We start from the raw sequence: 27,943 nt of genomic DNA on the forward strand, positions 1-27,943 counted from the left end.
TATATTGAAAAACTTTTATACGTCTCTGAAACCTGTATTTCATCTGGGGATAACTATACAGTCAGTCAAAGAAGAGAGAGGATAGAAGAGAGGATATGAGAGAGCGAGAGAGAGGGAGAGAGAGAGCTTTCACCATTCTCTTTACATAAGAGAGACAACTTGTTTCACCCAGTGAAAACTAGTGTCAGGTTTACGTACGGTTGAAAATATTTGTATTAAAATGCAACAATGTTTACAGTGTAATACAAAAAGAAATACAAATGCAATTATATTGTTGGTTTTTGATCCCAGAAACAATGATTGAATGGTAGCCAACATCTGAGGGTATAATAGCCAGAACAAAGAAGCAAGAGTTCATGCCTCGATGACAAAGCTGTCATCACACTGAGGGTGCTATTTTGTGTCTGTGTGTGTGTCTGTGTGTGTATGTGTGTCCTCTAAGGGATCAGTGGTTGGCTGTCTTTAGGGTTCCTCTGGTCTGCCCCCCTCTCCCAGCCCTGGCGTATGCGGGTGATGGTTCGGTCCACACAGGGGGTGATGAGCAGCAGCTTGAGCAGCAGCACCACAGAGGGAAGGACCAGACACAGCATGTAGCCCGGTGGGGTGTACCACTTGTAGATGGAGGAACTCAGGAACCTGTTCCAACCATACAGGTAGGTGTGAGCCGTACACAACAGCAGAGTCAGGTGACCCAGCTTGGACTGGTGGGGGAGAAAATAACACAAACACATGAACCACACACACACCAGGCACGTGCACAGATATAGGTCTAAGGGTGCCTGAGCACCTGCCCTTTTGTCCTTTGAGAAATGTTTTTATCATAGGTACACTTCAACTGTGAGAGACGGAATCTAAAACAAAAACCCAGAAAATCACATTGTATGATTTTTAAGTAATTAATTTGCATTTTATTGCATGACATAAGTATTTGATACATCAGAAAAGCAGAACGTAATATTTGGTACAGAAACCTTTGTTTACAATTACAGAGATCATACGTTTCCTGTAGGTCTTGACCAGGTTTGCACACACTGCAGCAGGGATTTTGGCCCACTCCTCCATACAGACCTTCTCCAGATCTTTCAGGTTTCGGGGCTGTCGCTGGGCAATACGGACTTTCAGCTCCCTCCAAAGATTTTCTATTGGGTTCAGGTCTGGAGACTGGCTAGGCCACTCCAGGACCTTGAGATGCTTCTTACGGAGCCACTCCTTAGTTGCCCTGGCTGTGTGTTTCGGGTCGTTGTCATGCTGGAAGACCCAGCCACGACCCATCTTCAATGCTCTTACTGTGGGAAGAAGGTTGTTGGCCAAGATCTCGCGATACATGGCCCCATCCATCCTCCCCTCAATACGGTGCAGTCGTCCTGTCCCCTTTGCAGAAAAGCATCCCCAAAGAATGATGTTTCCACCTCCATGCTTCACGGTTGGGATGGTGTCCTTGGGGTTGTACTCATCCTTCTTCTTCCTCCAAACACGAGTTTAGACCAAAAAGCTCTATTTTTGTCTCATCAGACCACATGACCATCTCCCATTCCTCCTCTGGATCTTCCAGATGGTCATTGGCAAACTTCAGACGGGCCTGGACATGCGCTGGCTTGAGCAGGGGGACCTTGCGTGCGCTGCAGGATTTTAATCCATGATGGCGTAGTGTGTTACTAATGGTTTTCTTTGAGACTGTGGTCCCAGCTCTCTTCAGGTAATTGACCAGGTCCTGCCGTGTAGTTCTGAGATGATCCCTCACCTTCCTCATGATCATTGATGCCCCACGAGGTGAGATACTGCTTGGAGCCCCAGACCGAGGGTGATTGACCGTCATCTTGAACTTCTTCCATTTTCTAATAATTGCGCCAACAGTTGTTGCCTTCTCACCAAGCTGCTTGCCTATTGTCCTGTAGCCCATCCCAGCCTTGTGCAGGTCTACAATTTTATCCCTGATGTCCTTACACAGCTCTCTGGTCTTGGCCATTGTGGAGAGGTTGGAGTCTGTTTGATTGAGTGTGTGGACAGGTGTCTTTTATACAGGTAACGAGTTCAAACATGTGCAGTTAATACAGGTAATGAGTGCAGAACAGGAGGGCTTCTTAATGAAAAACTAACAGATTAGATTCCGTCTCTCACAGTTGAAGTGTACCTATTATAAAAATTACAGACCTCTACATGCTTTGTAAGTAGGAAAACCTGCAAAATCGGCAGTGTATCAAATACTTGTTCTCCCCACTGTATATATATTACATATAATTAAGGTGTTTGACAAATGCGAAATTCTCCAACTTCCAGACGGGGGCCTATCCATCACCCAGCCATCCTCAAGTACCTTGTGCCCCCTCATATTTTTTAGGGTGCATGATGCCCCTGACACACACACACACACACACACACACACACACACACACACACACACACACACACACACACACACACACACACTAACAGGATCTCTAGGTGAATTATCTTGGCCTGTTCTAATATATTCCTTCTAAATTACATCTGATGAATAACTTAACATTTAAATCACTGCATCAATTTGAGGGTAATGAATGAATTAGAGAATGAGCCAGAGTTTCTCCTGACCCAGTTACATTTATGAATGAGTGTGTGTGCTCCCTGTAGTGATGGGAATACAGCTTCATATCCCCAGCGCATAACCTCTGGCTTGTCTGCTGAAAATCAGATTACTTTCCTGGAGTATTATTGCATTCTGGCCTGGATGTTGGCTCTGCAACCCGCATGAATAAGTCAATAGGGGAAACACTGAAGGAGATAAGTGTACAAATTAGGGCTGGGAATGACCAGGGACCTCACGATACGATATTATCACGATACTTAGGTGCAATATGGTATGTATTGCAATTCCCACAATTCTATATGTATTGTGATTCGATACTTTGATTTTATTGGGATTTGATGTTCCAAACATGTTCAACTATACAGTATGTCTGCTGCAGAGAGACAAGAGAGAGCATGAGAAAAATAGTTTTTTTTATCAGTCATGGAAATAAATGTGCTGAAAACATTGGCTCACTATTTAAAAAGAAGATGGAGAACAAGCTATAGGATTAAAAATACCAGAGGCACAGCCGACCACTAGCGGTTCTGGGGGAGCCAGTGCCCCTGTGACAACAAGCTTGGACCCCCTTGTGGCCCCCCTAAATGCGGAGTCTGAAATAATTATCACAGAATAAATTTTAGCGATCATGTTCTTTTTTAAACTTTTTTTTATTTTTATTTTTTTACATCCGTTATTAAACAGTGGCAAGGCGGAACACTAAAGTAACCCAACACATTTTCTAGTGGGACTCCTATAGGCGGAACACAACAGTATTCGGCGCGAATAATATAGTTCAAGCAAGAAGAAGGAAATAAAGACAGGTGTGCAAAATGTTTTATATGTTGTATTTGTAACATAGTTAACTATTAAATGCGTTTCAGAAGTGTAACGTTAGATCAGCTAATGTTAACCTGTCCGTTTGTTACTTTCTTTGTGAATTAATTAATGAATTGGCTTGAATCCTGGGCTATGTATTCGTTTGCATTGTTTTTGGTTTAGTGTTGTAGCTAATTCTAACAGTCAGGCATCGAAAATGTATGGTAATATGAAAAAGGATATAATATTTGATCAAAAACGCATGGTGCTGAGTGCTTTTACTTAAACCACACTCAGTAAACGCATTGTAATGTTAAAAGGTTAGACATGACAGCTAGCTACCTAGCAAGTCAGTTATTTTCAGTAAATTAATTAATAAGCTTGGTCCCCATTGCTTTTGCTCTGTAGTTCTCACCAAAATGAATAGAAAAAAGGACATGTCCTTCTTCCAAAGAAAAAACAAGGCAGAAAGTCAGACAGAAGGCATAGTAGAGCAGGAAAGTGAGACAGATGGAGAGACTGAGGCTGAGGGGGACGTAGAGGTGAGACACCTACAGAGGAGCCATGTGCGTCCACAAGCAGTGGGCCATCAGCTTTGGGATGTTGAATAAATCTGTGGTTACTTGTAAAGCAGTGCAATTAGTCCATTTTATATGGTGTATAGAAATGTGTTGGTTTATGATTGAAATTAATGATCTCATTTAACATGCTATTGGGCATGTGATACAGATATCAGATGGATTTCAGAAGTTGTCTGATGGCTATGGTATGTGTCTAAAATTACCCAAATAGATACTTTTAATTATAGTTTTGTTTTCTTCGACAGATATCAGCAAATTCCGTGAGGACCAGCCAGTGATGGACATGTACCCAATAACTCTGATGGGGGACAGGAGGAGGAGCTTCAAGGCGGCCTGGTACAACATCCACACCTGGCTTGAATATTTTAAAAAATCAGACTCTGTGTTTTGTTACGCCTGCAGGCATTTTAGCCCTCCCAGAGTCTGAGACTGTATTTGATTAAAAATTGGGTTTTAACAACTGGAAGAAGGCAACTTACAAAGAGGGGGGGATTTGCAATTCATGCAAGGTCTGAGCGGCACAAACAAGCAATGATTACATGGAGAGACTATCAGAAAGCGGTAAAAAGTAATGCAACGCTGGTAAATGCCCTAAACAAGGAACACAACAAACAGGTTCAAGAAAATCGGGACTATATTAAAACAATAGAAATACTACTACTTACAGCCACTCAAAACATTGCACAAAGAGGACACGATGAGTTTGCAGAGTCTGATAATAAAGGGAACTTCATGGCAATCCTAGAAACAATAGCTAAGCATGACACAACTGTGAAAAAAAGGTTGACTTCCATTCATAATGCAAAATACACAAGCAAAGGGATTCAGAATGACGTTCTGAGTTGTTTGGCAGACATGGTTCGAACAAAAATTATAGAAGAAGTGAAAGACAGTGAGGTCTTTAGCATAATGGCAGACGAAACAAAAGATGTAAAAAAAAAAAAAGGAGAAGATATCTCTAGTACTCAGGTACTATTTCAGTGGAGCTGTCCATGAGAGCTTTCTCCACTTTGAATCGGCTGATCAACTAGATGCAGCAGGGCTTACTGACAAAATCATACACATATTAGAAAGTCATGGTCTCGAATACAAAAACAACCTAGTAGGCCAAGCATATGACGGTGCTTCAGTTATGAGTGGCAAGCATTCAGGCATCCAAGCATGCATTAAAGAACAAGCAAAGCATGCCTTTTACATCCACTGCAGTGCACTGTCTAAACTTAGTTTTAGTGGATCCAGTCAAACCTGTCCCTGAGGTAGGACAGTTCTTCTCCTTACTAGAAAGACTGTATGTCTTCACATCTGGGTCATATGTGCATCAAAAATGGCTTAGCGTACAAAGAGAGATGTACCTAGGTGCACCTAGAGCGCTTCAGAGACTAAGTGACACTCGCTGGGCATGTCAATATATGGCTCTACATACTATTATGGATAGATTGCCTGCCATTAAGCGAGTCCTGCAAGACATAGTCCAAGAACACAATGGTGACAGATCTGTTGGCACGAGGTCTGCTTGCACAGATGGATTTACAATTCATTGTGTGCCTTGTTACGCTCCATAAAGTTTTTGGAGAAGCAACATTTCTATCAGATATGCTACAGTCTTCATCACTTGACCTGTCAAAGGCTGTTGATTTAGTTGAAGCCGTAGTTCAAACTTTTAATGAGTCAAATGAGTCATTTTTTGATGACCTATGGAATTAAGTGTTGAACACAGCTGAGCAATGTGAAACTGCAATACAGCCCCCTGCAAAACGACCAAAAAAGCTAAGCTCTCAATTTAATGGAGACTGTGTACTCAGTACAGGAGGTCAGATTCAGAAATAGATGAAGACAGTTTTCTTACAACCTTTTTCTACCCTGTCTTAGATCAGATGAGCTTAACAGAAGGTTCTCTAGCAAAAACTGTGACATAATGAATGGCATCCAAACTTTAAACCCCAAAAGTGATGCATGTCTCAAAGAGAAGTCACTGTTTCCATTTGCTAGAATGTATGAATCAAATATTGAGGACTTGGGGCATGAACTACATAAGTCCAGAAGGTTGTTACAAAGGAAAATACAGAGTGGCATGCAGAGACCCTCCAGTGTAGTAGAGCTAGCATTATTCATTGAGCCTCATAAAGAAGTTTTCTTTGAGCTCTTTAAACTGCAAAATAGCTGTTTCAATCCCTGTTAGTACCACTTCTTGTGAAGAGTTTTTCTGCACTAAAGCTGGTGAAAACGTATCTTAGGTCCACAATGTCAGATGAGAGATTAAGCAATTTAGGTGTGTTGAGTCAAGGAGGGCAAAGGCCTTGAATCTAGATTAATTTGCTGATCTTTTTGCAAGAAACCACAAAAAACGTAGAATACAGTTGATGTAACTGATACTGAATAAGTAATGCAAATGTAAAAATAATGCAAATAAAAATTGTTGAATGATTATAAACATGGTCTTTTGCCTATTAATGCCTGCAATGCAGTGAAGAAAACAATATGACAACAATAATGTCTAATGTAACTGGCCCCCCCAGTTGAAATGGTCTAGAACCGCCACTGCAGCCAACTAGTGCTAGCTAACGCTACCTAGCAAAAAAAACGAATCGATACATGGGAGTCAAAGTATCAATATAATATCGTCCAAAATAATATTGCGATATGTAACTGTATCGATTTATTCCCCCATCGCTAGTAAAAATGGGCAGAAAATTAGTGCCTAGAATTAGTGTCTGGTCTAAGCATTCAGTGTGTCCAGTCCTGGTGATCCCACCTGTACGAAGCTGAACTCCCTCCAGCTGAGAGCGTTACTGACGGAGGGAAGAGATGTGATTCCTAACAGGACGTACAGGCCAAATCCCAGAATTCCCAGGGATAAGTAGGAGTCGCCACGCCAGGCCATTGTGGTATCAAACTCAGTGGTCCTGTTCTCTCTGATCTGAGAGAGAGAGAAAAAGAGAGAGTGAGAGCAAGAGAGAGGCGTAAACCAGTGTTTATAATCAAAACCAGTGCCTGAATCCTGCTATATACTGTAGGTGTGTGTCCAATGTACCTATGTTTGATCTTAATATGACCAGTATTGTGTCACAGCAAAATAATTCTGCAGCAACAGCATTTGAACGTTTAGTCCGTTCACACTTTTCAGGCGATGTAATGTTACTTGATTGGTGGTTAGGCTATTAGCTGGCCAAAATTAGGCTACATTAAAAGTGCTATACTGTTAAAATATGCTCTGGTGCATTGGCGACTAAGAAAATATTTTTTTAACCTCCTGCTTTGGGCTGGATGTCTCAATGTGTAGTTCATACATTCATAATCTATGAGAATAATTACTTTCTTACCTTGATTAGCCATGAAATACTTAGTTTGAAAGTGACTGTTTTCTTGAAGCTGTGCCGCACCATTTTCCCTACATTTCCCCCATGTGGACCAGCCCCCTAGCAATTTGAGTTCTAGCCAAAAAGTTTCTGCCCCTTGCATTTGAGTGACAGTTAGCAAGTGGCCTGCCCAGCATTAACCAATGAGGTTGCAGGGCGGGCCTAATGGTTCAGTGGTCACAGCAGAGACAGAGAGTAAGCAATGATGTGGTGCACATATCTGCACATATGTGACATAGTATGCGTTTTCGGGGACGACTTTTGGCTGATGAGTGCTACTTTCAGAACTACTGCCTAAAAAGTATACAAAAGTTCAGGAGAATCTCTTTAATATAACCATGTATTAGCATGAATTTATGTCAATCCTGCAATGCAGGAACATTTTCAGTGACAACAGAGCAATGAAATTAAGAATTGTACACAATTTTGTCTATCCAATGTTCACTGTTTTGAAAGTGTTTACTTTGGCCTTAAAGCTAGGTAGGTGTTCTTACCAGAGAGACAGTGCGTTCAGTGGACTTGAACCTCACATAGTACCTGGGAACAAAATCAATGCTTTCTTTACTAAAAACCAAAGGAAGATACATTTCACTGTGTGTGCGCGCATGCGTGTTTGTGTACATTTGAGTGTGTGCTCCACTGACCGTATGGGTATGATCAGTGTATAGAGCACGTGCAGAAAGGCGAACCCCAGCGCCAGTAGACCCAGCTGTTTCCTGCACAGCATCCAGCGGTCCAGCCAATCAGGGAAGCGCCTGATGTTAAACATACATAAACACTTATAATCAACATAAGTACAATATATATACAAAAGTATGTGGACACCCCTTTTACTGACAGGTGTATAAAATCGAGCACACAGCTATACAATCTCCATAGACAAACATTGGCAGTAGAATGGCCTTACTTAAGATCTCAGTGACTTTCAACGTGGCACTTTCATAGGATGCCACGTTTCCAACAAGTCAGTTAGTCAAATTTCTGCCCTAATTGAGCTGCCCATGTCAACTTTAAGTGCTGTTATTGTGATGTGGAAATGTCTAGGAGCAACAACGGCTCAGCCGCAATATGGTAGGCCACACAAGCTCACAGTACAGGACCGCCGAGTGCTGAAGCCATTTGCAATGCCAAGGGTCGACTGGAGTGGTGTAAAGCTCGCCGCCATTCGACTCTGTAGCAGTGGAAACGCATTCTCTGGAGTGAAGAATCACGCTTTACCATCTGGCAGTCCGACGAACAAATCTGAGTTTGGCGGATGCCAGGAGAACTCTACCTGCCCGACTGCATAGCGCCAACTATAAAGTTTGGTGGAGGAGGAATAATGGTCTGGGGCTGTTTTTCATGGTTCGGGCTAGGCCCCTTAGTTCCAGTGAAGGAAAATCTTAACGCTACAGCATACAATTACATTCTGCTTCCAACGTTGTGGCAACAGTTTGGGGAAGGCCCTTTCCTGTTTCAGCATGACAATGCCCCTGTGCACAAAGCGAGGTCCGAACAGAAATGGTTTGTCGGCATCGGTGTGGAAGAACTTGACTGGCCTGCACAGAGCCCTGATCTTAACCTCATGGAACACCTTTGGGATGAATTGGAACGCTGACTGCTAGCCAGGCCTAATCGCCCAACATCAGTGACGACCTCACTAATGCTCTTGTGGCTGAATGGAAGCAAGTCCCTGCAGCAATGTTCCAACATCTAGTGGAAAGCCTTACCAGAAGATTGGAGGCTGTTATAGCAGCATAGGTGGGACCAACTCCATATTAATGCCCATGATTTTGGATTGAGATGTTCAACAAGCAGGTTTCCACATACATTTGGTCATGTAGTGTACATACGTACGCAACATTGTATGCAAACACACTCCCATACATACACACACACGTCTGACCTGTACTTGGTACCTCTGTAGAGCTGCAGGAAGGAAGCCAGGACACCAGGCAGGTAACAGAGAGACAGCATGATCAGAGACACGATGGGACACACCTGGAGAGAACACACACACACACCTTGAACAGCTGGTAATACACACAGAAACAAACAGAACACAAACACTCAGAGGGCCTGTGGGCCAGTACCTTGTTGGCCAGTGATACCATGATTCTGAAGGAGATGTCTTTGCCCTGGGTGATGTATGAGTAGATGATGTCTCTGATCAGCAGGTAGAAGAAGAAGGCAGCACAGAGGCCGATGGCGATGCGCAGGGGGAGCCTCCACTGGGGGAACAGCTGCAAGGGGAAGTCCTCCAGCTCCCAGGCTGCTGAGAGAGAGCCCCGGTCCAGGGCACTGAAACCCAGCTTGGTGGCTACCGCCATCACCGCTTGCTTGGCCTCCGCACTTTCCCCACAGATATACACCTGACATATATGTGGGAATATATACATATACATACAGTGGGGTCTGAAATTATTGACACCCTTGATAAAGGAGCAAAAATGCCTATATAAAATAATATTTTTCAAATACTGAGCTATATTGTATGCTCCAGAAATGTGGGAAATTATATTATTTTATACTAATACAAGTGCTCAGAGAAATATTTTTTATTTAACAAGTAATACAAAAATCTTTTAAAGGTACGGGTCAAAATTATTGACACCCCTGTTTTCAATACCTTTCAATAGCTCACTTTGCGAGGATAACGACACTGAGCCTGTTAAAAAAAAATGTAAATGCCTGGAGTTTGCAAAATGGCATTGGCACTTTGATTGGTACAGGTGCTTTTGTCAGATGACGTTGTAGATTTGGTGTTGAAAAACAAGCATATGCAGAAAAGTACTTCAAACCCAATATTTGACTAGTTTCAGGACACTAGGCATACGTCACACGTCACTACTTCACAGGAGAGGCATTTGAATGTAAACAAACAAACAAAAAATAATAATAATAGTTTTGTGGCAGAAATGCCTTCTGGAACATATGAACTTTCATGTGCCTTAATAACAAACTTGTATGCCATCTGTAAATACAAATACAATTGTTAAATTACGAGCCAAGTTGGTTTAGGTACGGAAAAAGACAGGAACCTTCCCCCTAGCCATGATTGGCTGAGATAATGGATGGGCTGGACATGCCGAGAGATGAGTTCGGATTGGTTGCCATGTAGGACGCTTCTGTCTATAACATGAGCTGGCCAGTATGTGTAGGTAATCCTTTCTAACGCTGCTTTTTTGAAAGATATCACGTAGTAGAACTGCAAAAGTGTTGTTCTCTACTTTCTGGAGGACCGAGTTTTGAAATCAGTGGAATGTGCCCTGTGGAATTAGATGATGATCGCTAAGAAGAAATTCTGCCGTTTGATTGCAAATATGCAGGAGTCGAAAAGAGAACACCCAGAAGGCTGTTGTATAAAACACCTGTCTCCGGATTACATCTTCAAACTAAGGGCAACCATGGCATCCGTGACAGACAGGGAGAAGCGTCCATCCATGTATACGGGTAAGATAGTCTAGCTAGCTACATTTTCACATGTTATACGTTTATTTTTATTTATTTTTTTACCTTTATTTAACCAGGTAAGCCAGTTGAGAACAAGTTATCATTTACAACTGCGACCTGGCCAAGATAAAGCAAAGCAGTGCGATTAAAAACAACAACAACAAAGAGTTACATATGGGATAAACAAAACATACAGTCAAAAACACAATAGAAAATCTATATACAGTGTGTGCAAATGTAGTAAGTTATGGAGGTAAGGCAATAAATAGGCCATAGTGCAAAATAATTACAATTTAGTATTAACACTGGAGTGATAGATGTGCAGAAGATGATGTGCAAATAGAGATACTGGAGTGCAAATGAGAAAAATAAATAACAATATGGGGATGAGGTAGTTGGGTGGGCTAATTACAGATGGGCTGTGTACAGCTGCAGTGATCGGTAAGCTGCTCTGACAACTGATGCTTAAAGTTAGTGAGTGAGATAAGTCTCCAGCTTCAGAGATTTTTGCAGTTCGTTCCAGTCATTGGCAGCAGAGAACTGGAAGGAATGGCGGCCAAAAGAGGTGTTGGCTTTGGGGATGACCAGTGAGATATACCTGCTGGAGCGCATACTACGGATGGGTGTTGGTATGGTGACCAATGAGCTAAGATAAGGCGGGGATTTGCCTAGCAGTGATTTATAGATGACCTGGAGCCAGTGGGTTTGGCGACGAATATGTAGTGAGGGCCAGCCAACGAGAGCGTACAGGTCACAATGGTGGGTATTGATATACACAGAGAATAGAGTCGGCCCGAGAATTGAACCCTGTGGCACCCCCATAGAGACTGCCCTCCAGACAACAGGCCCTCCGATTTGACACATTGAACTCTATCTGAGAAGTAGTTGGTGAACCAGGCGAGGCAGTCATTTGAGAAACCAAGGCTATCTAGTCTGCCAATAAGAATGTGGTGATTGACAGAGTCGAAAGCCTTGGCCAGGTCGATGAAGACGGCTGCACAGTACTGTTTTTTAAAAATCAATCACTGTTATAATATCGCTTAGGACCTTGAGCGTGGCTGAGGTGCACCCATGACCAGCTCGGAAACCAGATTGCATAGCGGAGAAGGTACGGTGATTTTCGAAATGGTCAGTGATCTGTTTGTTAACTTGGCTTTCAAATACTGTCGAAAGGCAGGGCAGAATGGATATAGGTCTGTAACAGTTTGGATCTAGAGTGTCACCCCCTTTGAAGAGGGGAATAACCACGGCAGCTTTCCAATCTCTGGGGATCTCAGACGATACGAAAGAGAGGTTGAACAGGCTAGCAATAGGGGTTGCGACAATTTCGGCGGCTAATTTATGAAAGAAAGGGTCCAGATTGTCTAGCCCAGCTGATTTGTAGGGGTCCAGATTTTGCAGGACTTTCAGAACATCAGCTGTCTGAATTTGGGTGAAGGAGAAGCGGGGGGGGGGGGCATGGGCAAGTTGCAGCAGTGGGTGCAGAGCTGGTGGCCGGGGTAGGGGTAGCCAGGTGGACAGCATGGCCAGCTGTAGCAAAATGCTTGTTGAAATTCTCGATTATCGTAGATTTATCGGTGGTGACAGTGTTTCCTAGCCTCAGTGCAGTGGGCAGCTGGGAGGAGGTGCTCTTATTCTCCATGGACTTTAGTGTCGCAAAACTTTTTGGAGTTAGTGCTACAGGATGCAAATTTCTGTTTGAAAAAGCTAACCTTTGCTTTCCTAACTGATTATGTATATTGGTTCCTGACTTCCCTGAAAAGTTGCATATCGCGGGGGCTGTTCGATGCTAATGCAGTACGCCACAGCATGTTTTTGTGCTGGTCAAGGGCAGTCAAGTCTGGAGTGAACCAGGGGCTATATCTGTTCTTAGTTCTGCATCTTTTGAATGGGGCATGCTTATTTAAGATGGAGAGGAAAGCACTTTTAAAGAACAACTAACATTCCTCTACTGACGGAATGAGGTCAATATCCATCCAGGATACCCGGGCCAGGTCAATTAGAAAGGCCTGCTCGCTAAAGTGTTTTAGGGAGCGTTTGACAGTGATGAGGGGTGGTCGTTTGACCGCGGACCCATTACGGATGCAGGCAATGAGGCAGTGATTGCTGAGATCCTGGCCGAAGACAGCGGAGGTGTATTTAGAGGGTAAATTAGTCAGGATGATATCTATGAGGGTGCCCATGTTTACGGATTTAGGGTTGTACCTGGTAGGTTCCTTGATAATTTGTGTGAGATTGAGGGCATCTAGTTTAGATTGTAGGACGGCCGGAGCGTTAAGCATATCCCAGTTTAGGTCACCAAGCAGTACGAAGTCTGAGGATATGGGGGGCAATCAATTCACTTATGGTGTCTAGGGCACAGCTGGGGGCTGAGGGGGGGCTGTAGCAAGCGACAACAGTGAGAGACTTATTTCTGGAAAGGTGGATTTTTAGAAGTAGAAGCTCAAACTGTTTGGGCCACAGACCTGGATAGTATGATAGAGCTCTGCAGGCTATCTCTACAGTAGATTGCAACTACATCCCCTTTGGCAGTTCTATCTAGACAGAAAATATTGTAGTTGGGGATGCACATTTCTGAATTTTTGGTGGCCTTCCTAAGCCAGCATTCAGACACTGCTAGAACATCAGGGTTGGCGGAGTGTGCTAACGCGGTGAATAACTCAAACTTAGGGAGGAGGCTTCTGATGTTAACATGCAAGAAACCAAGGCTTTTACGGTTACAGAAGTCAACAATTGATAGCGCCTGGGGAGTAGAAGTGATACTGGGGGCTACAGGGCCTGTCAGAAAGTTGTTTTCATTTCAAGTTAAAGTGGACTGTTAGATAGCTAGCTAACGTTAGCTGGCTGGCTCGCTAGCTAGCTAACGTTACGTGTATGATCTGTGTAGTAATATTATTCGTATCTCAGATACATTTGCATTGCTAGTTATAGCCTAACGTTAGCTAGCTAGCTAACATTGAACCTGGTTGGTTAGCTACCTGCAGATTCATGCAGGGTAGTGACTTTATGAGTTTGGATTATGGTTCAATGTTTAGTTAGCTAGCTGACTAGCTAGCTACATGTCTAAACAAAAGACTCCACTATGCAAGTAACCATTTCACTACTCCTTTTGTATCCTGTGCATGTGACAAATAAACTTTGATTTTATTTGATATAGTATGTGTTTACCAGAGACGGTAATGTGAAGAACATGACCTACACCAAAGTCAACTTAGGGTATAATGTTAGGCCAACGAGACATTGTCCAAGTTCTAAAATGCTCCGGTAGAATGCCCTGCTTTTATTTAGTCACACTCACAACCGTAAGCTATTTTCTGTAATTGGCTCACCAACTTGTAAATAAAGATCTTGTTGTGAGTGTATTTTCCTGTAATAATGAAGACAAATGAGCTAAAGTGAAGATGTTGTCAGCTACAGCGGCTTGCGAAAGTATTCACCCCCCTTGGCATTTTTCCTATTTTGTTTCCTTACAACCTGGAATTAAAATTGTTTTTTTGTGGGGGTTTGTATCATTTCATTTACACAACATGCCTACCACTTTGAAGATGCAAAATATTTTTTTAAAGTGAAACAAACAAGAAATAAGACAAAAAATCAGAACTTGAGCATGCATAACTATTCACCCCCCCAAAAGTCAATACTTTTTAGAGCCACCTTTTGCAGCAATTACAGCTGCAAGTCTCTTGGGGTATGTCTCTATAAGCTTGGCAAATCTAGCCACTGGGATTTTTGGCCATTCTTCAAGGCAAAACTGCTCCAGCTCCTTCAAGTTGAATGGGTTCCGCTGGTGTACAACAATCTTTAAGTCAAATGTTTCCCCTTAAACCACTCAAGTGTTGCTTTAGCAGTATGCTTAGGGTCATTGTCCTGCTGGAAGGTGAACCTCCGTCACAGTCTCAAATCTATGGAAGACTGAAACAGGTTTCCCTCAAGAATTTCCCTGTATTTAGCGCCATCCATCATTCCTTCAATTCTGACCAGTTTCCCAGTCCCTGCCGATGGAAAAACATCCCCACAGCATGATGCTGCCACCACCATGCTTCACTGTGGGGATGGTGTTCTCGGGGTGATGACATAGCGTTTTCTTTGATGGCCAAAAAGCTCAATTTTAGTCTCATCTGACCAGAGTACCTTCTTCCATATGTTTGGGGAGTCTCCCACATGCCTTTTGGCGAACACCAAATGTGTTTGCTTATTTTTTCCTTTAAGCAATGGCTTTTTTCTGGCTACTCTTCTGTAAAGCCCAGCTCTGTGGAGTGTACGGCTTAAAGTGGTCTTATGGACAGATACTCCAATCTCCGCTGTGGAGCTTTGCAGCTCCTTCAGGGTTATCTTTGGTCTCTTTGTTGCCTCTGATTAATGCCCTCCTTGCCTGGTCCGTGAGTTTTGGTGGGTGGCCCTCTCTTGGCAGATTTGTTGCGGTGCCATATTCTTTCCATTTTTTAATAATGTATTTAATGGCGCTCTTTGGGATGTTCAACGTTAAGGATATTTTTTTATAACCCTGCCCTGATCTATACTTCTCCACATCTTTGTCCCTGACCTGTTTGGAGAGCTCCTTGGTCTTCATGGTGCCACTTGCTTGGTGGTGCCCCATGCTTAGTGGTGTTGCAGACACCTTTCAGAACAGGTGTATATATACTGAGATCATGTGACAGATCATGTGACACTTAGATTGCACACAGGTGGACTTTATTTAACTAATTATGTGACTTCTGAAGGTAATTGGTTGCACCAGATCTTATTTAGGGGCTTCATAGCAAAGGGGGTGAATACATAATCACGCACCACTTTTCCGTTATTTATTTTTTAGAATTTTTTTAAACAAGTTATTTATTTATTTTCACTTCACCAATTTTGATTATTTTGTGTATGTCCATTACAGGAAATCCAAATAAAAATCCATTAAAATTACAGGTTGTAATGCAACAAAATAGGAAAAACACCAAGGGGGATGAAAACTTTTGCAAGGCACTGTATATGATATGGTCATTATTTGAACTGGCTAGCCAGCTAACTTAATGTTCTTTAACTCATAAAACATTTTTGAAAATGGCTCATTGTCATTATCCTTGCAAGGGGAAGGTGCTAGAGTATTGAAAACAGGGGTGCCAATAATTTTGAACCCTATCTTTTTCAGATTTGTTAAAAATTACTTTTTCTGCCCAGCTAGAGCTGCCCCGTTCAACTGTAAGTGCTGTTATTGTGAAGTGGAAACATCTAGGAGCAACAACGGCGCAGCCGCAACGTGGTAGGCTACACAAGCTCACAGAACGAGACCGCTGAGTGCTGAAGTGCGTAGCGCGTAAAAATCATCTGTCCTCGGTTGCAACACTCACTACTGAGTTCCAAACTGCCTCTGGAAGCAACGTCAGCATAATAACTGTTCGTCGGGAGCTTTATGAAATGGGTTTTCATGACCGAGCAGCCGCACAAATGCCTAAGATCATCATGCGCAATGCCAAGCGTCGGCTGGAGTGGTGTAAACCTCGCTGCGATTGGACTCTGGAGCTTTCTCTGGAGTGATGAATCATGCTTCACCATCTGGCACTCCGACGGACAAATCTGGGTTTGGCGGATGCCAGGAGAATGCTACCTGCCCCAATGCATAGTTCCAACTGTAACGTTTGGTGGAGGAGGAATAATGGTCTGGGGCTGTTTTTCACGGTTCGCGCTAGGCCCCTTAGATCCAATGAAGGGAATTCTTAACGCTACAGCATACAATGACATTCCAGACGATTCTGTGCTTCCAACTTTGTGGCCCTTTCCTGTTTCAGTATGACAATGTCCCTGTGCACAAAGCGATGTCCATACAGAAATGGTTTGTCGAGATCGGTGTGGAAGAACATGACTGGCCTGCACAGAGCCCTGACCTTAACCCCATTGAACACCTTTGGGGTGAATTGGAACACCGACTGCGAGCCAGGCCTAATTGCCCAACATCAGTGTCCGACCTCACTAATGCTCTTGTGGCTGAATGGAAGCAAGTCCCCGCTGCAATGTTCCAACATCTAGTGTAAAGCCTTCCCAGAAGAGTGGGGGCTGTTATCGCAGCAAAGGGGGGACCAACTCCATATTAATGCCCATGATTTTGGAATCAGATGTTCGACGAGCAGGTGTCCACATACTTTTGTTCGTGTAGTGTATATATACTTTAATCTAGTAGTTCATTGGTTTCATGGACATGGCTTGAACCTCATTTGTGTACCTGTCTGTTGGCATCTGAAGGTCCATTCTGCAGAGCCCAGGCAGACAGGGTGTTGAATCCTTTAACCACCTCAGCTCCAGGGACCAGGCTGCTCAGGTACATATATCCACATTTACAGTACAGCAACATACACATACTGTAGATACACATCAACATATAAAAACATTCCTAATTAACAAAAAAACATACACATAATAACAACAACACACTGTATAGCTCTCACCTTTGCAGGTACTCCGCATTGGCCTCTGGGTACTGATTCTTCCTCAGGTTGTTACTGAGGTCCACCAACACCTGCAATTCAACTATACAGTTACATATTGACAAACCAGACATTCATAAATACAGTGAGGGAAAAAAGTATTTGATTCCCTGCTGATTTTGTACGTTTGCCCACTGACAAAGAAATGATCAGTCTATAATTTTAATGGTAGATTTATTTTAACAGTGAGAGACAGAATAACAACAAAAAAATCCAGAAAAAACGCATGTCAAATGTTATAAATTGATTTGCATTTTAATGAGGGAAATAAGTATTTGACCCCCTCTCAATCAGAAAGATTTCTGGCTCCCAGGTGTCTTTTATAAAGGTAACGAGCTGAGGTTAGGAGCACACTCTTAAAGGGAGTGGTCCTAATCTCAGCTTGTTACCTGTATAAAAGACACCTGTCCACAGAAGCAATCAATCAATCAGATTCCAAACTCTCCACCATGGCCAAGACCAAAGAGCTCTCCAAGGATGTCAAGGACAAGATTGTAGATCTAAACAAGGCCGGAATGGGCTACAAGACCATCGCCAAGCAGCTTGGTGAGAAGGTGACAACAGTTGGTGCGATTATTCGCAAATGGAAGAAACACAAAATAACTGTCAATCTCCCTCGTCCTGGGGCTCCATGCAAGATCTCACCTCGTGGAGTTGCAATGATCATGAGAACGGTGAGGAATCAGCCCAGAACTACACGGGAAGATCTTGTCAATAATCTCAAGGCAGCTGGGAGCATAGTCACCAAGAAAACAATTGGTAACACACTACGCCGTGAAGGACTGAAATCCTGCAGCGCCTACAAGGTCCCCCTGCTCAAGAAAGCACATATACAGTGGGGAAAAAAAGTATTTAGTCAGCCACCAATTGTGCAAGTTCTCCCACTTAAAAAGATGAGAGAGGCCTGTAATTTTCATCATAGGTACACGTCAACTATGACAGACAAAATGAGAAATAAAATTCCAGAAAATCACATATTAGGATTTTTAATGAATTTATTTGCAAATTATGGTGGAAAATAAGTATTTGGTCAATAACAAAAGTTTCTCAATACTTTGTTATATACCCTTTGTTGGCAATGACACAGGTCAAACGTTTTCTGTAAGTCTTCACAAGGTTTTCACACACTGTTGCTGGTATTTTGGCCCATTCCTCCATGCAGATCTCCTCTAGAGCAGTGATGTTTTGGGTCTGTCGCTGGGCAACACGGACTTTCAACTCCCTCCAAATATTTTCTATGGGGTTGAGATCTGGAGACTGGCTAGGCCACTCCAGGACATTGAAATGCTTCTTACGAAGCCTCTCCTTCGTTGCCCGGGCGGTGTGTTTGGGATCATTGTCATGCTGAAAGACCCAGCCACGTTTCATCTTCAATGCCCTTGCTGATGGAAGGAGGTTTTCACACAAAATCTCATGATACATGGCCCCATTCATTCTTTCCTTTACACGGATCAGTCGTCCTGGTCCCTTTGCAGAAAAACAGCCCCAAAGCATGATGTTTCCACCCCCATGCTTCACAGTAGGTATGGTGCAACTCAGCATTCTTTGTCCTCCAAACACGACGAGTTGAGTTTTTACCTAAAAGTTCTATTTTGGTTTCATCTGACCATATGACATTCTCCCAATCCTCTTCTGGATCATCCAAATGCACTCTAGCAAACTTCAGACGGGCCTGGACATGTACTGGCTTAAGCAGGGGGACACGTCTGGCACTGCAGGATTTGAGTCCCTGGCGGCGTAGTGTGTTACTGATGGTAGGCTTTGTTACTTTGGTCCCAGCTCTCTGCAGGTCATTCACTAGGTCCCCCCGTGTGGTTCTGGGATTTTGCTCACCATTCTTGTGATCATTTTGACCCCACGGGGTGAGAACTTGCGTGGAGCCCCAGATCGAGGGAGATTATCAGTGGTCTTGTATGTCTTCCATTTCCTAATAATTGCTCCCACAGTTGATTTCTTCAAACCAAGCTGCTTACCTATTGCAGATTCAGTCTTCCCAGCCTGGTGCAGGTCTACAATTTTGTTTCTGGTGTCCTTTGACAGCTCTTTGGTCTTGGCCATAGTGGAGTTTGGAGTGTGACTGTTTGAGGTTGTGGACAGGTGTCTTTTATACTGATAACAAGTTCAAACAGGTGCCATTAATACAGGTAACGAGTGGAGGACAGAGGAGCCTCTTAAAGAAGAAGTTACAGGTCTGTGAGAGCCAGAAATCTTGCTTGTTTGTAGGTAACCAAATACTTATTTTCCACCATCATTTGCAAATAAATTCATTAAAAATCCTACAATGTGATTTTCAGGATTTTTTTTTCTCAATTTGTCTGTCATAGTTGACGTGTACCTATGATGAAAATTACAGGCCTCTCTCATCTTTTTAAGTGTGAGAACTTGCACAATTGGTGGCTGACTAAATACTTTTTTTCCCCACTGTACATGTTAGATTAGGTGGGGACTCAGGCGCAGAGACGGACACACGGACAAAGAGGGTGAATATGATGTAGTTTATTCAGGGGGTTTTGGCAGAGAGGAGTAGTGCAGGGTGGAGCAGCTTCAGACCGGGGTAGGAGCTGCGTGGTGAGGAGAGCCAGTAGCACCGAGAGCTGGATGCCGAGGATAACAGACAACTGACGAGCGGGTTGCGGCGTGGGAGTGGCAGGCAGGCAGGCAGCAGGAATAGACGGGATCTGGTCGAAGGAGAAAACAGGTTACAAACTTGGCAGAGACAACTATAAAGCTAAGAGAGTATCAACTAAACTGAGACTCCTGTACGGAGCCAAGTTACCACAGGTGGTGAAGGAACGAACTGGCGCTGGAGAGGTGTCCAGCCCGGGTAGATGACTGCTGGTTGATTGGTGACAATGAGCCGCAGCTGAGGTAACTGAGCATGAGAGAGAATGGCCACGCCCCCTGACCTAGATCCTCTGACTGGGCTGCACAGCAGGGGGAGACAGACACAGACCACACACACACAGGGAAAAAGGGAAACGGAAAACAAGAGGGAACAAGAACAACAGTGCCGAACCGTAACAGTACCCCCCCCCCTCAACGGGCGCCACCCGGCGACCCCCCCGGCTTGTCAGGGTGGTCCCTATGGAAGTCAGCCACCAGCTGCGGGTCCAGTATAAACCGCCGGGGAATCCAGGACCTCTCCTCGGGACCATATCCCTCCCAGTCCACCAGGTACTGAAAACCTCTACCACGCCTCCGGACGTCCAGCAGTCTCCGCACCGTGTAGGCTGGATGGTCGTCAAATAATACGCGGTGGCGGAGGGGGATCCACCGGCGGACACAAAGGGCTGGAGGAGACCAGTTTAAGCTGGGACACGTGAAATGTAGGATGGACTCTCATGGCCTGGGGAAGCTTCAACCGAACAGCCGAAGGGTTGATGATGGAGTCGATCACGAAAGGACCCAAATACCGGGGCGACAGCTTACGGGAGTCAGTGCGTAGAGGGATGTTGCTGGAGGAGAGCCAGACTCGCTGACCAGGCTGGAACTGGGGAGCGACTATCCGGTGTCTGTCCGCCACTCTCTTGTTGCGCTCTGCTGTCCGTAGAAGGGCCTCACGGGTGTCCACCCACACCTTGCGGCAGCGACGAAGGTTATCCTGAACTGATGGGACGGCTAACTCCTTTTCCTGAGACGGGAACAATGGCGGTTGGTATCCCAAAGCCGCCTCAAATGGTGAGAGACCAGTGGCAGATGAGGTGAGGGAATTGTGGGCATATTCGACCCACGGGAGGTGTTTGGCCCAGGTGGACGGGTTCTGGGATGTCACACAGCGTAGAGCAGCCTCCAGGTCCTGATTGGTCCTCTCAGTCTGGCCATTGGACTGGGGATGGAAACCTGATGAGAGACTGACAGAGGCACCCAGAGCAGAACAAAACTCCTTCCATACCCGAGAAATGAACTGTGGACCTCTATCGGACACTATGTCCACAGGAATTCCATGGGGACGGAATACATGTAGGACAAAGAGGTCGGCCGTCTCACTGGCAGACGGTAATTTTGGTAATGCAACAAAATGGGCAGATTTAGAGAATCTGTCCACGATGGTGAGTATGGTGTCATTACCTTCCGACATAGGAAGTCCAGTGACGAAGTCCAAGGCCACGTGAGACCAAGGACGACTCGGGACTGGGAGAGGCCGCAGCAGGCCCGAAGGAGCCCGGTGGGAAGCCTTATTTTGGGCACAGATGGATCAGGCCGCCACGTACTCCCGGACGTCAGCCTCGACAGATGGCCACCAAAAGTGCCTCTTCAGTAGCGACAGTGTACGGTTCATACCAGGGTGGCAGGAGAAGCGCGAGGTGTGGATCCAGTTGAGCACTTGCGGCCGCACGGCTGCGGGAACATAGAGAAGGTCGGAGGGGCCATCGGCCGGTCCAGGTTCCGACTCTTGAGCCGATCGGACGAGGGACTCGATTTCCCAGTGAACAGCCGCCACCAAACAGGAAGCGGGCAGAATAGGTTCAGGATTGCTGGAGTCTTCATTGTCTGTAAACTGGCGAGAGAGAGCATCAGGCTTGACATTGCGTGTGCCAGGACGGTATGTTAAAGTAAACTTGAACCTGCTGAAAAACAGGGCCCATCTGGCCTGACGGGAGTTTAGCCTCTTGGATGACTGGATGTAAGCCAGGTTCTTGTGGTCTGTCCAGACTATGAAGGGTTGCTCTGCTCCGTCTAGCCAGTGCCTCCACTCCTCCAACGCCAACTTAACAGCAAGCAACTCCCCGGTTACCCACGTCGTAGTTCTTCTCCGCAGGGGTCAATCTCCTGGAGAAAAAGGCCACAGGATGGATCTTCTGGTCCGTGGGGGAACGTTGTGACAGGACAGCCCCCACCCCCGAATCAGAGGCGTCCACTTCCACAATAAACTGCAAACTAGCATCTGGATGAATAAGAACAGGTGAGGTGGTGAACAGTTCCTTCAGTGTACTCACGGCTGACTCGGCCTCCGGCGTCCACAGGAATGGCACCTTTGGGGAGGTGAGCTTGGTCAGGGGGCAACCACTTGGCTGAAACCCCTGATGAAGCGTCGGTAGAAGTTGGCGAAGCCCAGGAAGCGTTGTAGCTGCTTCCGGGACGTGGGTGTGGGCCACTCCGCAACCGCTCTGATCTTGTCAGGGTCTGGTGACACTTGTCCCCGCTCGATAATAAAACCCAAAAAGGGGACGGACTGCCGGTGGAACTCACACTTTTCTGCCTTCACATACAGTTTATTTTCCATGAGGCGTTGGAGAACCAGACGGACGTGGGAGACGTGTTCATCCTGTGACTTAGAGAATATAAGAATGTCATCCAAATAGACAAACACAAAACGGTGTAGAAAATCCCTCAACACATCGTTAACCATGGCCTGAAACACTGCTGGGGCATTAGTGAGACCGAATGGCATGACTAAGTATTCAAAGTGTCCGAGAGGGGTATTGAACGCAGTTTTCCATTCGTCTCCCTGCCTGATCCTAACGAGGTGGTAAGCGTTACGCAGGTCGAGTTTGGTAAACACGGTAGCTCCATGAAGGGGTTCAAATGCTGAGTTGATGAGAGGCAGGGGGTACGTATTTCTGACTGTGATGTTATTAAGTCCTCTGTAGTCAATGCAGGGGCGTAATGTTTTGTCCTTCTTCTCAACAAAAAAGAACCCCGCTCCAACAGCGGAAGATGAGGGACGAATGAGGCCAGAGGCTAGAGAGTCGCCTATGTAGGTTTCCCATAGCTTCTCTCTCAGTACGGGACAGATTGAAAAGCCGACTGGACGGCAAAGGGGCTCCAGGCAGTAACTCAATGGCGCAATCGTATGGCCTATGAGGTGGTAGTGAAAGTGCTTTGGACTTGCTGAATACCTCGGCCAGGTCCAGGTACTCGTCAGGGACTGAAGAGAGGTCTGGGGGTTTGACAGGGGATGCAGGGGAACCTACAGAGGGCGGAATAGCCGACCCAAGGCAAGCATAATGGCAGTGAGTGCTCCAACTGTGTATCTTGTGGTTTTGCCAGTCAATATGGGGGGTTGTGAAGGCTAAGCCAAGGGAAACCGAGGATAAGAGGGGAGGCAGAGGAGGAGACTACTTTAAACTGGATGGTTTCTTTGTGATTGCCGGACAGTATGAGAGAAACGGGGACAGTTTGGTGGGTGATGTTGGCAAACTGATGACCGTCAATAGCGGTTACTGTTATAGGCTTAGGCAGGGGCTTAACAGGGATCTCAGCCTGAGTAACCAGGTTAACGTCCAGGAAACTATCCTCAGCACCAGAGTCAATGAAAGCAGCTAAAGGGAGAGACAGATTCCTGAACTGGACTGTAGCTGGGATAACTAGACGGGGTGCTGTGGGCATGGAGTCAGGTGTAACACTTGCAAGTACGCCCCACGTTTACCTGCGAGCTTTGTCTCTTGGGGCGAACCGGACAGTTAACCAGAAAATGAGTGCGGCCCCCACAGTACACGCACTCACCAGCCCGCATGCGCCGTTCCTTTTCGGCAGGGGACAGACGAGCACGGCCCAGCTGCATGGGCTCGTCTAGTTCCGTGGAGGGATCCGCTGAGGTGTATGGGCGGTGTCCGAGTGGTGGTGTAGCTCGGGTTGCAGAAAGCGAGAGGCCCCCGCCTGCAGTGCGGACCCGACCGCTCCTCTCCTGTAGCCTGTTGTCTATACGGGTAGCAAGAGAAACGAGAGAATGAAGGTTAGCAGGCTCCTCACGAACAGCTAGTTCATCCTTAATTGTGTCACTCAAACCGTTAACAAACGCTCCCTGAAGAGCGTCGTCATTCCACTTGGAATCGGCTGCCAAGGTCCAAAAATCAATGGCGTATTCAGCCACGCTACCCATGCCCTGTCGTAGCTTCAATAGTCTCTTTGTGGCGGTCCCGGCATGGTCCGGGTGATCAAACACAATTTCCAATTGAGAGGAAAAATCGTCAAACGACAGGCTGGCAATCTGCTGAGTAGAACAAGCCGCTTCTGCCCAAATCAAAGCTTTGCCCCTTAGTAACCCCAGAGCGTAATGTACCTTTGAGGATTCCGTGGAGAACGACAGGGGCTTCTGTTGGAACACCAAGCGGCACTGAAGCAGGAAACCACGGCATTTGTTCAGGTCCCCGGTGAAAGGTTCGGGTGAGGTCGTAGGGGGTTCCCGAAGGGCAGGAGCGAAAACCGAGCCTGGAGCAACTGTAGGAGGAACAGGCGGAGGAGAAGCAGAGGGAGGAAGAGTAGTGAGTGTTACCAGGTTAGCTACCTGAGAGGTGAGCTGAGATACTTGATCCAACAACCGCTGGTTGTTATCCCATAGAGACCCGATGAGTTGGTCGTGTTGTCCCAATAACATTCCCTGTGAATGGAGGGCGCGTTGTACGCCATCACCCGTTGTTTCATGTGGCGTCTCTGCTGAGTCCATGTTTGGCCAGTTCGTTCTGTTAGATTAGGTGGGGACTCAGGCGCAGAGACGGACACACGGACAAAGAGGGTGAATATGATGTAGTTTATTCAGGGGGTTTTGGCAGAGAGGAGTAGTGCAGGGTGGAGCAGCTTCAGACCGGGGTAGGAGCTGCGTGGTGAGGAGAGCCAGTAGCACCGAGAGCTGGATGCCGAGGATAACAGACAACTGACGAGCGGGTTGCGGCGTGGGAGTGGCAGGCAGGCAGGCAGCAGGAATAGACGGGATCTGGTCGAAGGAGAAAACAGGTTACAAACTTGGCAGAGACAACTATAAAGCTAAGAGAGTATCAACTAAACTGAGACTCCTGTACGGAGCCAAGTTACCACAGGTGGTGAAGGAACGAACTGGCGCTGGAGAGGTGTCCAGCCCGGGTAGATGACTGCTGGTTGATTGGTGACAATGAGCCGCAGCTGAGGTAACTGAGCATGAGAGAGAATGGCCACGCCCCCTGACCTAGATCCTCTGACTGGGCTGCACAGCAGGGGGAGACAGACACAGACCACACACACACAGGGAAAAAGGGAAACGGAAAACAAGAGGGAACAAGAACAACAGTGCCGAACCGTAACAATACATGCCCGTCTGAAGTTTGCCAATGAACATCTGAATGATTCAGAGGAGAACTGGGTGAAAGTGTTGTGGTCAGATGAGACCAAAATGGAGCTCTTTGGCATCAACTCAACTCGCCGTGTTTGGAGGAGGAGGAATGCTGCCTATGACCCCAAGAACACCATCCCCACCGTCAAACATGGAGGTGGAAACATTATGCTTTGGGGGTGTTTTTCTGCTAAGGGGACAGGACAACTTCACCACATCAAAGGGACGATGGACGGGGCCATGTACCGTGAAATCTTGGGTGAGAACCTCCTTCGCTCAGCCAGGGCATTAAAAATGGGTCGTGGATGGGTGTTCCAGCATGACAATGACCCAAAACACACGGCCAAGGCAACAAAGGAGTGTCTCAAGAAGAAGCACATTAAGGTCCTGGAGTGGCCTAGCCAGTCTCCAGACCTTAATCCCATAGAAAATCTGTGGAGGGAGCTGAAGATTCGAGTTGCCAAACGTCAGCCTCGAAACCTTAATGACTTGGAGAAGATCTGCAAAGAGGAGTGGGACAAAATCCCTCCTGAGATGTGTGCAAACCTGGTGGCCAACTACAAGAAACGTCTGACCTCTGTGATTGCCAACAAGGGTTTTGCCACCAAGTACTAAGTCATGTTTTGCAGAGGGGTCAAATACTTATTTCCCTCATTAAAATGCAAATCAATTGATAACAATTTTGACATGCGTTTTTCTGGATTTTTTTGTTGTTATTCTGTCTCTCACTGTACAAATAAACCTACCATTCAAATTATAGACTGATCATGTCTTTGTCAGTGGGCAAACGTAGAAAATCAGCAGGGGATCAAATACTTTTTTCCCTCACTGTATAGCAGAAGTAATAAAATATATATGCTACCTTCCCCTTTAGCTGATTGGCCAGTGGTACGAGGAAGTCGTAGTGTTCTCTCTGGACAGCGATGAAGATCAGATGGGCTGACTGGGCAGCTGCAGCATGGCCCAGGACCTGCATATACATCATCAACATATTGATACACACATAAACACACATACAGTATATTCACATATACTCCTTCAAACATAAACAAATATATTCAAATACATTTACAACACAGTAAAAACACATATCCACATTTAACATATTACCACATGAAACCAGATCTACTTTATTTTGTACCTGTGCTCTGTGTGGTAGGAGGCTGCTGCTCTGGGGCCGTCGGCTGCCGAACACCACCCCGTACCCCGCCTGCAGCAGACGCAGGCCCAGAGAGCGCCCCATGTCCCCCGTCCCAAACACACACACCCTCTCATACTCAGGTGGGGCAGGGACAGCCTCCCTCATCGGAGACAGGGACACACACTCACTCTTCTCACTCCTCTCCTGACCCGTCATGCCTGAACAGAGACAGGCAAAGATCTCCTCAAGTCAACAGAAAGTGTCAGAAAGACCAAAGAGTTTAAAATACCTTCCTGAAGTTGCAATTACAGAAAAAGCACATCCACATAAATGGAGCTCGCAGGATGAACGTCCCTTTCACTTCGCAAGGTTTTTCAGCAGACACCTCTAGACGGAGTGTTACAGTCCAGACAGAGCACTGTCAATCAATGCTAGGACAGCTTACTGTTCTCTGCATTACATGTCACAAAACAATAGTCTTCAGAGTTGGAGCAGCTCCTCTGAGTTATCAAGAGGAATGTCTGACTGAGACACTACTGACTGAGTGTCTATTTGTGTCTGGGCACGGTCCTGGAGGGAGGAGGGAAGGGAGTAGTCTCTCTGCCAAGCTGGAAACTCAGTTCGAAGAGGGTGTGTTTTTGCTTGTGTATTTGTGTGTGTGTGTGTGTGCAGGAAAGCCCATGGCACTCACTCTGTAGTGTTTCTGGGAAGCAGGGAATTACATAATAGTGGAATACCAGACCGGGAGAGATGCCAGATCACTGTGGTCTTTCTGGGTTCACACAAGCACAGGTCCTTTCACAGTTCAGGACAATAACACAACAGCAGCTGCACTTTGGTTTGTTGTAATACTACCGTCTTCATAAGCTGCCTTACCTCAGATGGCTTTTGCTCAAAGATGTGACAACATTCCATTGTGTGCAACAATAAGCTTGTAACTCCACAAAGCACAGAATGTGAAATACCAGAAGAAATGTGTCACATCACCATGAACAGTGTTTCCCAAATACAGCAGGTCAAATGTGGCTTGAAACACTGGTTTCTTCAAAGCAATAAAAATCTAAATGCTTGATTTGGTGTCAGAGCACAGTAGAATTAGTGAACCCAAGCTTTAGACTGGGCTTAGTTTACAGTAAACCAGTAACTGTGCATGGGTAAAATCACTGGGGAAGGAAGCTAAGCCAGAAAAAAAGCCATATTACAACCTATGTGTTGTAATAATTGTGTTGTTTGCTCTCTAACCTGTTAGGTCATATGCCTTGCGACCGTGATATATAGGCCTAAGGCCGAGACAATAAGATGACACAGTGGCAGAATAAATTCAATCACACCTTTGTTTCATCACAAAACCGGAGAGCAACCTCTGTCTGGTGAAGTCCACAAAGCATATTACATGTAACAAACCGTTACGTGGCCTAAAGAATGGTCAAGTAAGTTAATGTTTCCGACATTTTCGGATTACTAAACAACTATTGATTTAGAACCACAGAGAGTTACCGCAAGTTGCAAAGAAAACAGGAGCTGCCTCTACTATGAATGCGTTCTTGTTGATTGGAGAGTGTGTGTGTGTGTG

At 45.5% G+C, this 27,943-nt stretch overlaps 1 protein-coding gene across 3 annotated transcripts; it reads right to left on the reverse strand.

Annotated features, from left to right (window-relative positions):
• On the reverse strand, positions 1-26,968 carry LOC121570077 (metalloreductase STEAP4). 3 transcript variants are annotated; one of them, XM_041881551.2, is made up of 11 exons: positions 26,680-26,968; positions 26,371-26,588; positions 26,092-26,199; positions 17,165-17,235; positions 16,942-17,029; positions 9,374-9,652; positions 9,187-9,281; positions 7,946-8,056; positions 7,796-7,838; positions 6,698-6,862; positions 1-701 (listed from the first exon to the last, which is right to left on the reverse strand). In XM_041881551.2, exons 1-11 carry the CDS (start codon positions 26,696-26,698, stop codon positions 438-440), a joined length of 1,461 nt encoding a protein of 486 aa, XP_041737485.1. In that variant the 5' UTR covers positions 26,699-26,968; the 3' UTR covers positions 1-437. The 3 variants fall into 3 exon arrangements, with proteins under 3 accessions (XP_041737485.1, XP_041737487.1, XP_041737486.1); XM_041881553.2 differs by having other exon boundaries at positions 26,660-26,967; XM_041881552.2 differs by having other exon boundaries at positions 26,371-26,967.
• Between the last annotated feature and the right edge of the window lie 975 nt (positions 26,969-27,943).

The sequence above is a fragment of the Coregonus clupeaformis genome, chromosome 28 (genome assembly GCF_020615455.1).
Source record: "Coregonus clupeaformis isolate EN_2021a chromosome 28, ASM2061545v1, whole genome shotgun sequence".
Classification (NCBI taxonomy): Eukaryota; Metazoa; Chordata; class Actinopteri; order Salmoniformes; family Salmonidae; genus Coregonus; species Coregonus clupeaformis.

Coding starts and splice junctions, on each gene's coding strand:
- LOC121570077 (XM_041881551.2), bottom strand. Junction 17,236..26,091: donor CCAATCAGCTAAAGGGGAAG/GTAGCATATATA, acceptor GTTGAATTGCAG/GTGTTGGTGGACCTCAGTAA. Junction 9,282..9,373: donor TGGTATCACTGGCCAACAAG/GTACTGGCCCAC, acceptor TGTTCTCTCCAG/GTGTGTCCCATCGTGTCTCT.